The 12,538-nt window shown below is 31.8% G+C and overlaps 2 protein-coding genes across 2 annotated transcripts; one reads left to right on the forward strand and one right to left on the reverse strand.

The window, feature by feature from the left end:
- The first annotated feature begins 262 nt into the window (after nt 1-262).
- On the forward strand, nt 263-5,360 carry LOC146898528 (proline-rich receptor-like protein kinase PERK10). The gene is made up of 9 exons (XM_085739393.1): nt 263-573; nt 715-830; nt 1,621-1,715; nt 1,855-2,003; nt 2,340-2,960; nt 3,275-3,423; nt 3,537-3,752; nt 4,086-4,235; nt 4,975-5,360. Exons 1-9 carry the CDS (start codon nt 405-407, stop codon nt 5,227-5,229), a joined length of 1,920 nt encoding a protein of 639 aa, XP_085595519.1. The 5' UTR covers nt 263-404; the 3' UTR covers nt 5,230-5,360.
- Nucleotides 5,361-5,927: 567 nt separating this feature from the next.
- On the reverse strand, nt 5,928-10,208 carry LOC146898529 (transcription factor MYB65-like). The gene is made up of 5 exons (XM_085739395.1): nt 10,132-10,208; nt 9,831-9,935; nt 8,548-8,923; nt 6,951-7,923; nt 5,928-6,549 (listed from the first exon to the last, which is right to left on the reverse strand). The coding sequence occupies exons 3-5, from the start codon at nt 8,905-8,907 to the stop codon at nt 6,242-6,244; spliced, it is 1,641 nt and encodes a 546-aa protein (XP_085595521.1). The 5' UTR covers nt 8,908-8,923; nt 9,831-9,935; nt 10,132-10,208; the 3' UTR covers nt 5,928-6,241.
- Nucleotides 10,209-12,538: the final 2,330 nt, after the last annotated feature.

Consider the following 12,538-nt stretch of genomic DNA (forward strand, 5'->3'; position numbering starts at 1 on the left):
GATATCAAACCATGTATGCAAAAGAACATATTTTTAGAGATGTTATCTCTTTAAATAGATCTCAGTATTTCGAAGGATTAGTCTTAACTTACACCTAAAAATATCTTCCAAGACTCGTGCCGAAGAGAATCTCTCGAACACTTCTTTAAATATATTTCCGTATCATAAATGATTAGTCCCCAACTAGAGATACCCAGAGTTCTCCCAAATTTACATGAATATAAACACATCAAAGACATCATTAACCAATTACAATAGAGAAAAACAAAAGCAAGTACAAAATCCTATTTTAGTAGTGAAAATCATATAAAGTGTTCCTTTCAAAAAAAATCATATAAAGTGTTGAAAATTAAAGTTACATATTGTATTGAAAATTGATTTGAACACTAAACCAAGTATAGTTGATGATGTCTCATGAATCACAAAGGGTTGTGGTAATCCACCATGCATCTACAAATTTCAGTGCAAGAGCTCTTAAATGGGCCCTCAATGGTTTTTCACTTGAGAATGGAGATAACCTTACACTTGTTGCAATTCTTCGCCATGTAAATAGTCCCACTAGTGCTAGATTTCGTGAGTGTCTAAACCTTAATTCTTTTCCTTCTTTATATTTCATTTTGGTGTTGTTTTTTTATAAAGAAGATTAAGATTATAGACTTCACACTTTGGTTTTGCTGAAAAATTACTTATAGACATGTTTGACCTTGTCTTTAGGTGCAATATTTGGGACAGACCAAAATATTGTTGAGGAAGAGGTTGCCAAGAAGAAAGAAAAGCTGTATAATAATACATGCATCAGGAAAATTTCTGAGCACTGTGAAAAACACAAGGTATTAATAACTTGGAGCTAGATCATCTATCATTTCTCCTTTCCATAGATATACAGTAGAAACTCTTTAATTTAATACTCGGTAAATTAATAAACTCTCTAAAATAATAAATTTGAGCGGTCCCGACTTGGGCCAATGTAAAAAATTGAAAAACTCGATAAAATAATAAGATAATAATTTTTCGGGAGATCCCTTTATAATTTTCGGTCCCAAGAAAATCATAAATTAATAATTCATATAAACTGAAAAAAAAATATATTAAGAATACATTGAACACATTTGTTCCTCTTGTTTACATTTACTGTACTTCAAAAGTCATTATTAATTTCCAATGCATATGAACACAGCAGTTACTAATTTACGTTGAGTCCTAAGGTTCGCTGCAACGTAATTCTAAGAGGCATAGACTAATTTTCCTTTTTGTTTGGTATGTACAGTATAATTACTTAAAAACTCTTTAAATTAATAATTATTAATTTATCGATAAATTAATAACTCTCTAAATTAATAAATTTCTCCGGTCCTGACATTATTAATTTATAGAGTTTTAACTGTATGTAAGAAAAACTTTTGAGAACAATGATTTGACTAAAGATATGATATATATGATAGAATATTATGACATCGTTTTATTCATGTACCAACCTCACCTGGTGAGTGAGGTAATTAAAGCTTGGTTGTTGTCATGTATTTTATAGCAAGACTATAGTAAATTAGTATAATTTATTAGTTTTGTTCAGATTTTGATAAATTGCCTAATGGAATCCTTTTCATGAATGAAATTACTCAGATTCAGTTCTTGATAGAAGTGATTCCAGGCAAAATACCGGAGCATGCTATAAATGCCGCCATCCGTTTGAATGCAACATCAGTTATACTTGATAGGTCACTGCTCCAACTCTTTCAAACATTTATTTTCAATGATCTTCAACCTTATAAACAAGATAAATCAAAAAGTTAAAAGTTATGAATATATATGCCTTTATATCTTAATGAGTTTTAGGGCTTTATGTATGATATGCAGAGACATGAAGAAATATAAGAAGGATTTCATGCAGAGTCTCTCTTGTGCTTTGCTAGTAATGAAAAGTGATAACTCCATTAAGCACTTGAGAGGGCCAAGAAAAGAAAAGATTTCTTTTAGAAGATATGATGATTCAAGAACAGTAAAAAGTAAGTAAGCTAGCCAATGTTCATATTCTTCATTTTCAATCCCAAAATTAATATAAGCATAAATGTGTTTCTAATCCCTAAAAATATTGTGTCTCCTGCTTTTAGTCCCTCCAGGGTTTTTGTTGAGTTTTAAATCCTTAAATATCAAAAGCTCGCAATTTTTTTTTACGGACTATAATAGGAAGCACTGTATATGCAGGGACTAAAAACGTATTTAAGTCGTCGATATATCATCAGATTTAGAGTCAGTCCTTTGATCAAAAGGTTCATATCAATGAAAACATGTACAATCTTAATTTCCTTGATTGTAACCAATGTGATTAAAATCATCAACAGGTCCTGAATCCTCACCAAGTTTGTGGAGCATGAAAAACGCTGTTTTCCGCTCCAAATCGAGTTCTAATCTAACAAAGATTGTTTGTCATCAACTTCATTGTCAAATAATACAAACACCTGAAGATAAAGATCTAGATATGGCAAGAGGCTATTGCATATTACCAACTCCTGATAATCAAAAGACAAGAGTTCTTGAAATGCATCACAAAGATTCAACATTTAAACATATCAGAAACCATAAAACATATCAGATCGTTGAAAATTTTAAAAATTCTGTGTGCTCAGTGTGTGAGAACAAAAGGCCAAAATTTGAATTGATGAAAGAATTCACATATGGAGAGTTGCATGAAGCAACGCATGGTTTTTCGGCAAAGAACTATTTGTCAGAAGGTGGTTTCGGTTCTGTTTATTGGGGAAAGATGCAAGGGCTCAAGATCGCTGTTAAGAAACATAAATTTGCAAGCCTTCAAGGAGAGAAGGAATTCAAATCTGAAGTTAATGCACTCAACAAAGCAATACATGAAAATGTGGTCATGCTGCTAGGATCTTGTTCGGAGGGAAAGAACAGATTTCTTGTATATGAATTTGTTTGCAATGGCTCACTTGATCAACATTTATCGCGTAAGAGAAAAATGAACTTTGAAATAGTTCTTGCAATGAATAAAATTAGCGTAATGAATCTCTTGATATGATTATGAGTTTAATTGGTTAAGCACTGTCAATGTAAACAAGTTTTACACATGCATCGAATCATATTTCACTAGGTAGATATTTGTGGAGATGATTTAGGAACTTATATAACAAAGTTGAATAACATTAAGATATGACTAAATGCATGCGTAAAGCTTTTTTGTATCGATCGTCTATAAAAATTCAATTCTATGATTATTACATTTAGGATATACTAACTCTTTCTACATTCTACTTTCATGCAGAACACTCCAGGAAACCTCTTAATTGGTCAGCCAGGATCAAAGTGGCAATGGGGGCTGCAAAAGGCTTGTTGTATTTGCATGCGAATAACATCATACACAGAGATATGAGACCAAGTAACATCCTTGTTACACATGATTATGAAGCAATGGTAAAGATATAACAATATCATTATTTTCCTCAAAATAAAAAAAATAAAAACTAATATCATTATTATTTACTACCCTAAACAATATTTTTTTTGCTTTCTAATAAATTTATCAGATTGGAGATTTTGGTCTAGCTAGGACTGAACAAATGGACTCAGTGTACTCAACAGATGTTGTTGGAACATTAGGGTATATGGCACCAGAATATGCAGAATCTGGTAAAGTCTCAACCAAGTCAGATGTGTATTCTTTTGGAGTGGTGCTTCTTCAGTTAATCACAGGAATGAGGACCACAGACAAAAGGATTGGACACAAAAGTCTTGTGGGATGGGTAATAATCTTTATCAAACTAACACGTTTAATGAATGAATTTAGCATGCATTTTTGTTCCATTACTCTCCTCAATCAAAATACAATGAGTTGGTTTTTTATTGATACATATATTCAATGTCATGTTGCAATCATATATTCTGACACGTAAACACTAGTAATAATTTAAGAAAATGAAAATGATTGAATGTAACCACGTGTGTTAGTATCATTTCGGCATCAGACATGTCTTCAATATGAAGTGTCGATGTTATAAAGTGAATAAGTGCCACATTAAATTCATTGCAATTTGCATGTTCCTTTCAATTTTTTCTATCTCTTGCTTAATTTTCAGGCTAGGCCACTACTGAAGGAAAGGAACTATCCAGATTTAATTGATGAAAGGATGATGGATACCTATGATTGCCATCAGCTTTTTTGGATGATTCGTTTAGCAGAAAAATGTCTCACTAGGGATCCTCAAAAACGATTACCAATGGATACTGTAAGTATATCAGTGAGTTTCTTAGTAAACAACAAATTACTTCAATTTTACTCAAAAAAATAAAAATTACTTCAATTTTAAACGATAATAACTACATTGCGTCAAAAAACAAAACCATAATAACTACGTCGAATTCTTCTAACTACATCAATTTCAATATTTGATTGTTTCTTTTGAAACTTATACCAATGATGTGTCTCGCTGGAGAGATATTCATATTTAATGATACATATCGAATAAGATTACTTTCGGTAGAAGAAATATACGAGAAATAAATATAGACCTTTTGGACCATAGACCCCCAAGTCTTTAGCACTAAAACCAACCTGCAAACACTCCTTTATTTGGGTATGAGTTAAAATTTCTAACTTGGAATCATTGCCTAATTATCCCTAAAAACATGTACTACGATCCAAACCTAAGAATCTAAAATTAAGAAATTGGTTGTCTGATTCAACACAAAGACAAGGTACGGGTAGCTATACAGCTTGGCTCCATTATTGAGTGCAAAAATGAGACAAATATGATGATAGGTAAGGTAAGTAGCAATTGGACCACTAGACGTACTTCCATTGGACTTGAGGGGTAGTGTTGAAAATATCCTACATTGGATAAAATATTGACTTGAATTATAGAAGATGGCATTTTCTTCCTTACAATTATACTGTATTCACAACCAATTAATTTCACAAATGTGAATATTAGATATGGTGGTAATTTGTTGTTATATTGAGTATAGGTGGTTAGTGCATTAACTCATATAGTAGAAGGCAGCACATGCAGCATGGTACTAAGAGACTGCTCCCCAGCACGGTCAGATTCCTCTTATGACATGTCAGAATCCCCTGTATCAGATGTCTCTCCAGAAATAGAAGATGAAGAAGATGGAATCGTCTGTGTAGGATGTACAACAGTTAATTTAAGACCCCCACCTTCTCCTCCATTAGGAAGCACTTCATGGAGTACTTCAAAGCATATATGTTCACAAGGCTGAATGAATCTCATTCTGATGAACTAATGAATAACAAGGCTGAAATTTTCTAATTTATTATATAAATAATGTTACTCCTATTTTGTATGTTCCTTCAATCCACAAAAATAAAAATGTTTCCAACATTTTGTAAAGCATAGTTTTCTTGATTTAGCTCCTCCAAGATGAGCAAATTACTACTGAGGGTGTAATATTACTAATCTCAAGCTTGCTTTGATGAATAAATTAACAAATGAGAGACAAATTCTAAGGACCACTTTGATAGGTGGTGAGTGTATAAAATGTAGAGTGTTTATTGATTATCGGTTCGCCGTATAAAATTTTGATAGCTAGACATAACTCAAATAAATGAAATTTTCCATGAGGTTTTAGTTCTGTGATAAAAATTTGATTACATTACCTCCAGAGACGGAGTTCAAATCCCCATCCAAGAAGGTTGTGCAAAATAACTATTACTATTAGTATCACTTTAATTAATGATCACTAAATAATAATTTCCCTCCTTTTCTGTTTTTATGCTAACATATACCCTTTGGGTACTTGTTAGTAAACCAAATAAAAAAATATTGTATTGGAAATTATACACTCAATTTATTGAAATTTTAAAAATTGCCTTTTTTAACGCAAAATTAATGAAACTTGATAAAAGGTCAGACATGCCAAGAATTCCTTATCCCCAATCATATCAACACTACAAAATATCAGATCAAACGAAAAACAAGCAAAATATTACAACTCAATCTCAATCCATCCAGCTACATGCTGTTTCAAATGCAATGTTGTTCTGCACAAATTAGTGTGCAAAAGATTCATGGAGGTATACAGTCATGAAACTAACAAAATTACTAAGTCACGTGACAGCAAAAGTCTATAAACCAGTGTAACGGTACTAAAAATTCACACACGTATAACATCTTTCTCAGCCGAGGAGATACTAACACCTAACGACCGTGTTAAGAAAACCAACACAAATGCAATTAGTACAGGAGTTTCAAATCCCGCATCTCAGGTGTTTTTAACCAAGATCAGATAATTGACAGACAGCAGGCATGTTGTTCCATGCACACGAACCAAACTCCCTTACCTGACTTGGGTTAGAAGTTCCAGCAATCATGTGTTTATAGTTGGTGGCTGATTGATCTTCAAGAAACATCGATGCAGCATCATAGAAGATGGATTGGTTCTGGTCATTCCCAGAACATTGCTCATACCAATCTGAACCAAGCAAGAAATCTGGCCGACTAAAGTTCGACAGAGACGTGATTTGATTTCCACTGTCAGGGGTCCAAACCGGGTCAACATACTCTACTTTCACAGTGTTGCCTGCAAATGATTTAAGGAATTAATGGGAAAAATCTTAAACATGGATTTTCGAAAAACTGATGAAGGAATATGTTGGGATATTCCAACTTTATCATAAAAAATAAAATGAACTGTCTTCTCAAAATTATCAGCCAGGAGACGGTTAAATATTTTTGTGGTGTGCATGAAGACTTCTATGCTTTGTGAATTAAAAAGAATTTCATTAAGCCTTTTTCTATAGAACACTTTAAACATTATTTTGAAATTTGGCACTTGATTAAACAACAAACTACACATAGGAACATGAAATCTCCAAGATAATGAAAGATTATCAGATTGTGCCAAAGACACATAAAAACAAGTGTATGAGTGTGAATCTTTTCAATGATCAACCATCATATCACATGCTAAAAGGAACTAACCATTAACGGTATGAACTGGTGGCTGCTCATCCAGTGAACTTCTGTTGGCACTAGCAGCAGGGCACTCGTTCAATATTGAAGATGTGCCAAATGGAGATACAGGGTCAGCACATTCTTCCAATTCTGTCTCATACATGTTCAAAGCAGAGCTGCCTGCTCTTTCACCAGGAGTTGCAGTAGATGAATTTGAACTCTTGACATAAAATTGGTTTTTTGAACTGCTTGGAGTCTTCCGCGGATAAAGTACAGATTGTAGCAGGCCACTATTCTGTGGAGAAGAACAATCTGACTCCAGTGTACTAATTGGTGTAGGAGACTTAATGAAATCATCAACTGACTCAAGTAAAGGAGGTGGGGGAGATGTGCCCCAGCTACCTAAATCAGTTTCTGGATATTGGATTGAAGGAAGCTCCTCGAAAGGCATAGAAGTGGAGGAATTTCCATTTTTTAGTGAATGGCTGTAACACATTGAGCTGTGAGAGGAGGGACCAGGATGATGAAGGGGTGATTGCATGCCAAATGATTGTGTCCACTTATAAAAAGTATCATCCTGAATATGATCAAATGGATAATAACCATTTCTGTCGATACAACTGAAATCCAGGAATGGAATTGTTGAATCTCGAAAATGTTTGTGGTTAGATGATGTTGATTGCCCAAAACTACAATACTGAGAAGAATCAAAACCATTTAGCATATTGCTATAAGCAGAAATATCAGGAAGCTCAGCAACATAAGGTAACATTCCCTGGTGATCCTTCATACAGTCATATATTGCATCATGTATATCAAAATTCTTTTTCTGCAAGAAATCAGGATGCACTTTGTTGCCGCTGTTAATTCCATCGGTGCTTTGGCCATGAAGAGTCTGTTGCAATACTTCAGGAGGATAAAGTGGCAAGCCAGCCCGGTGACGCCTCTTGATCCGAGTGTTCCAATAGTTCTTTATCTCGTTATCTGTACGACCAGGTAACTGCAAGCCAAAGAAATAAACCACTTCAATGGATAAAGAAAATAAGCACAAAATATTGTAAGTACAAAATGGAAGAAATTACTGATTGCCACAATTATAAAATCCTGTGAATCTCAATACTTATGTTTTAATCATAAGTACCACGACATTTAAAGCTCTTCACTGCGTAAAAGTTGACAGAAAAATAATTTTAGAATTCAATTCTTATACACAGTGGGTGACGTTATGCATTAAGAATCTAACAAAAGACAAGTGAACATTATCCTACCACATCTGTTAGTGTGAATCTCTACGTCATCTTATCGCCTACTAGGATATCCCAAACCATACACAGCATTTAATTAACATTCTTTATTGAATACACAAATCTAACTAGCTTGCTCCATATTTTTAGAGAATTTAAAAAAGAAGTCATTAGGTGGAAGTTCTTGCTCCATATTTTTAGAGAATTTAAAAAAGAAGTCATTAGGTGGAAGTTCCTTACTGCAAAATACAAGGAAGACATAATGATGGCATACTAATGGAGAATGAATGGAATTCAAAGATTGCAGTAAAACCTGAAGAAAAAATAAATACTACAACTAAATATGCAAGGCAAAGAGAAACAATACACAATATGCTTACATGTGCTGCCATGCGTGCCCATTTATTTCCCAATTTTGCATGAAGCTCACAAATCAACTGCTCCTCTTCTGCAGTAAATGTCCCTTTCTTTAAATTTGGCCTAAGGTGATTAGCCCACCGCAATCGACAACTTTTTCCGCAACGTAGCAGGCCTGTCTGCTTCTGAACAGCATTCCAGTTCCCCTCTCCGTTCTTCTTGACATAATTGACCAAAATATCGTCTTCAGCAGATGTCCATGGCCCTTTCTTTAGAAGAACTCCACGGGCACTTCTGTCATACTCCTCATCATTAAACTCTGACCCAATCCGATCATCGTCGAGCATCTCATCCTCAATCTCCTTTTTCATCCGCCTCATCATATATATTATATGGGTTCTGCTCAAAGCATATCACAACCAGAAACAAAATCCTTTAAATAAAAAAAAATAAAAAAACACATAAAACCAGTAAAAGTTCTAAATATGGATTCACAGCCACAAAAATTTAGATATTTCGTTTTCATAGGGGAATAGAACAAAACTTAATGATGACTCGTGCGCAAACGCCTCAAAAACTAAAACATAATTTCCAAAGCACTTAAATGGAAACAAAAATAATCAGAAGCACCATATTAACAACCCAGCTCCATCCTTTTACAAATACAACAAACAATAAACATAAATTTCAATAGAAAAAGTTTCTAATTAAGCAAATTTAAATTTCGGCAAATTCATGATGCTCTGCTCTGAACCAGGAAAGCAAGATTTCCCAAACCCAAAATAGAACAAATTAAATCACTATATTCTTCTACTGTATCAAATTAACTAATTTTCCTTACCCAATACCAAATTAATCAAATAAATACTGTCATTAAAATATAATTAGTTAATTTGACACATGATTATTGCATATGAAAAAAAAATCAATCAAATACGAAACTTTTTTGTTTAGGGTATTTATAATTGAAATCAAAATCAATCAAAAGTTAAAGAAATTTAACACATGATTATTGAATTTGAAAAAACAACAAATTTCAATTCTTTTTCAACAAACCAAACACACTAAATCCTGTCATTAAAATAAAGTACACATTAATTACGTTACAATTTACAATATCAATAACGTTTAACACAAGCTGAGAGAGGAATTAGCACTGTCTTAATTATGAGAAATAATGTAATAAATATAATATAATGATTAGTAATTACTCCATAAACTAGTAAACAATAGTATTAATGTGAATAAATCCAAAATTTCCATCAAAATTGAAAACAAGAATGAGAAATTAACTAGAAAACAATACCTGAATTAGAACGTGGAAACGCTAAAATCCAAAAACTGCTTCGAGAATTGTAACGAGTTTGAATCCGAAGCTGAATTGAGCTGAGAAACAGTGAAATTCTTGTTTCTAAAAATGAAAAACAAAATCAAAATCAAAATTCAGTTTACTAGGTTAGAAATTGGGGGAAAAGGAAAGAAGAGTAAGAACCCTAATTTAGAAAGTGCTCTGAATTTTCGAAATGGAGTGAAGAAGAAGAAGAAGATTGAAGAATGAAGAATGAAAAGTGAAATTGAAAATTGAATGAGTAGAGTAAATAACGAACCTTGGAAGAAAATTCAGAACAAAACTTTCACCTTTTTTCTCTACAGAGAAAGAGAGAGAAAGAGGGTTTTGTTCTGTGAAGAAGAGAAAGAAAAGAAGAGGAAAGTGGAATTATTATATGAAAGTGGAGAGAGAGAGAGAGAGAGGGAGAGAATGAAAATGAAATGAAATAGTACTATGCCAACACTTTTACTTCTTTTATGTTTCAATCAATGTTTTTGTACTCTTAATTCATTTTTTTCACTACACATGCATATGCATGCTTTTAATGTGGATGGATGGATGGATGGATTCTTTATTAAGATTCTACTATCATTTTAAATCTATTTTCTTGACCAACATCTTTCATAATCATGTAAAATATGTCATTGTTATAAATGTGTTTTTTTTTTTTCTTTCTAAAGATGTAAATTAATCCACCCAAATTAAAATTAACGCACTTAAGAATTGAACAGATCATGAAGAAGAGCACACTTTCAACACTTTTAGATTCTAAGTCAATATCATTAGGCTAATTCAAATGGGTTAATTGTAAATGTGTTATTTAAGTTGTGTATATGTTTATTAAGGAAATAGTTATCACAGTCGTCTTAGACATAAGTATCTTGAGTAAATCAAGATAATTAAGAAAATTGATTAATATTAAATTTAGGGTTTTGCTAACAAGCATCGCGAGAGGACTTGTTAAGAAAGCAAAATGTAAAAACTTTAATGTGAAAACAACTTTTAAATTTTCTCACCTTTTTCCATGAGAATATTCTTATCTTTAATTTTTAACAAATGTCACAATACGCTCTTTAACATTTTTCAAAAGTTATTATATTATCGTATAATTATTTTTAATTTAAAAACATAAAATATTATATTTAATTATTTGATGTTTTAAAAATGTTAAGATTGATTTATCATTAAGACAAGATGAATTGATATTCACTGGAGGTCAAAATAGCTAAGATCAGACTTTGTTTAAATAGGTCAAACCTATTTTAAAAAAAGTAAAGTTGTTTGACATATTATTTTCAAATACTTTGTTTTAATTCTGATATAGCCTTTAGCCTATTAGGTACCCCCAATGGGGAGAATCTTTTTCAGGGTCTTATAAGACCCGAGGTCTTACTTTAGACCCCCGCTTTTAAACGGGATCCGCACTCTTTTAATATTAAAAAATTGAAATATAATGATATAAAATTATTGATAGTTGATTAGTGGGTCTCATTTAAGAACTTTGTGTGAGATCTGGGTTGGAGTGATTGAGTGCTTATTAAGTACTACTCCCTCCGTCCCTATATGTAAACACTCATTTGACTAAAAATTTGTACCTAAATGTAAACCCCTTTTCAAATTCCTAGATCGCATTTATTATTTTTTTTCCTAAACATACCCCTAATTAATACTATTAACTTATCTTGAAATATGAAAAGTCAAATTTAATACACAGAGACAAAGGACAATTTGGTAATATTAACACAAAAATTAGACACATTAATTACACTAACAACTTTTCTTAAAAAATGTGAAAATAGCAAAAGGGGTTTACATATAGGGACGGAGGAAGTACTATTAAAAAATTATAAAAAAGTGATGTGTACACGTGAGACCCATTTAAGAACCAAAAAATGGATGTTTCCTTGTGGATGCTCTTATAAAACTTTGGTCTGACTTATCTTCCAGCTAAATGTATATTTTGGGTAATTAAGACTTTGAAAAAGAATATTTGACCTTATTCTAAAATGGCTAACATGTGTATACACAAACAATTATATATAAAGAAAATATATGGTTTTGGAGTGACTTTTTTACTTCTAATTACACTCTTAAATAAATTTGTCTATAAAATTGTTATATTGTTGGTGTCATTCAAAAAGATAAAAATTTATACTTATACTTTTAATTAAAATCAAAATTTCATAAAAAAGTATTGTTCATAATTTATACGCATTAACACAATAAAAATAACAGACATACGGACACGATGTGTATGTTCGAAAGTTAGTATATAATAGTGTGTTTAGTTACTGATATGACAGTAAGTAAGTATATTGAGAGATAAATATGAATTAATGAAACATTAATTTTAATCTAAACAACTATTTTGACTAACATAGCACACAAACAAAAATTACTTTGAAATTTCGATACTGATCGTTACAAAGTAATGGATCAAAACGACTATTACACAATAAAGTTTTACACGCTTAAAAAGATACAAATTAATTTTGTTTTGTTATTATTTTACTTGGTTATGTATATAAATGATTTACGAATAAAAAAACATTGTTATTTTAGAATACGTATATTTGTCAAAAAGAATTTATATTTTACAATGTATATGGATGATTCAGTTTTTATTAATTTTAAATTATAGATTCGAAGAAAAAAAAATGCCACAATATGATACAAAATTACAA

Source organism: Medicago sativa, chromosome 8 (assembly GCF_051527215.1).
Source record: "Medicago sativa cultivar Bolivia chromosome 8, Bolivia_mono, whole genome shotgun sequence".
In the NCBI taxonomy this organism is placed as follows: Eukaryota; Viridiplantae; Streptophyta; class Magnoliopsida; order Fabales; family Fabaceae; genus Medicago; species Medicago sativa.

Bases quoted from the DNA above. Each gene is read 5' to 3' on its own strand.
- LOC146898528 (XM_085739393.1), top strand. From the start codon at position 405: ATGATGTCTCATGAATCACAAAGGGTTGTGGTAATCCACCATGCATCT. The intron at 3,424-3,536 runs GTAAAGATATAA...TAAATTTATCAG, and splicing joins CACATGATTATGAAGCAATG to ATTGGAGATTTTGGTCTAGC. The intron at 3,753-4,085 runs GTAATAATCTTT...CTTAATTTTCAG, and splicing joins ACAAAAGTCTTGTGGGATGG to GCTAGGCCACTACTGAAGGA.
- LOC146898529 (XM_085739395.1), bottom strand. From the start codon at position 8,907: ATGATGAGGCGGATGAAAAAGGAGATTGAGGATGAGATGCTCGACGAT. The intron at 7,924-8,547 runs GTAAGCATATTG...TTTGGCTTGCAG, and splicing joins GGGCACGCATGGCAGCACAT to TTACCTGGTCGTACAGATAA. The intron at 6,550-6,950 runs GTTAGTTCCTTT...AATCATTTGCAG, and splicing joins ACCAGTTCATACCGTTAATG to GCAACACTGTGAAAGTAGAG.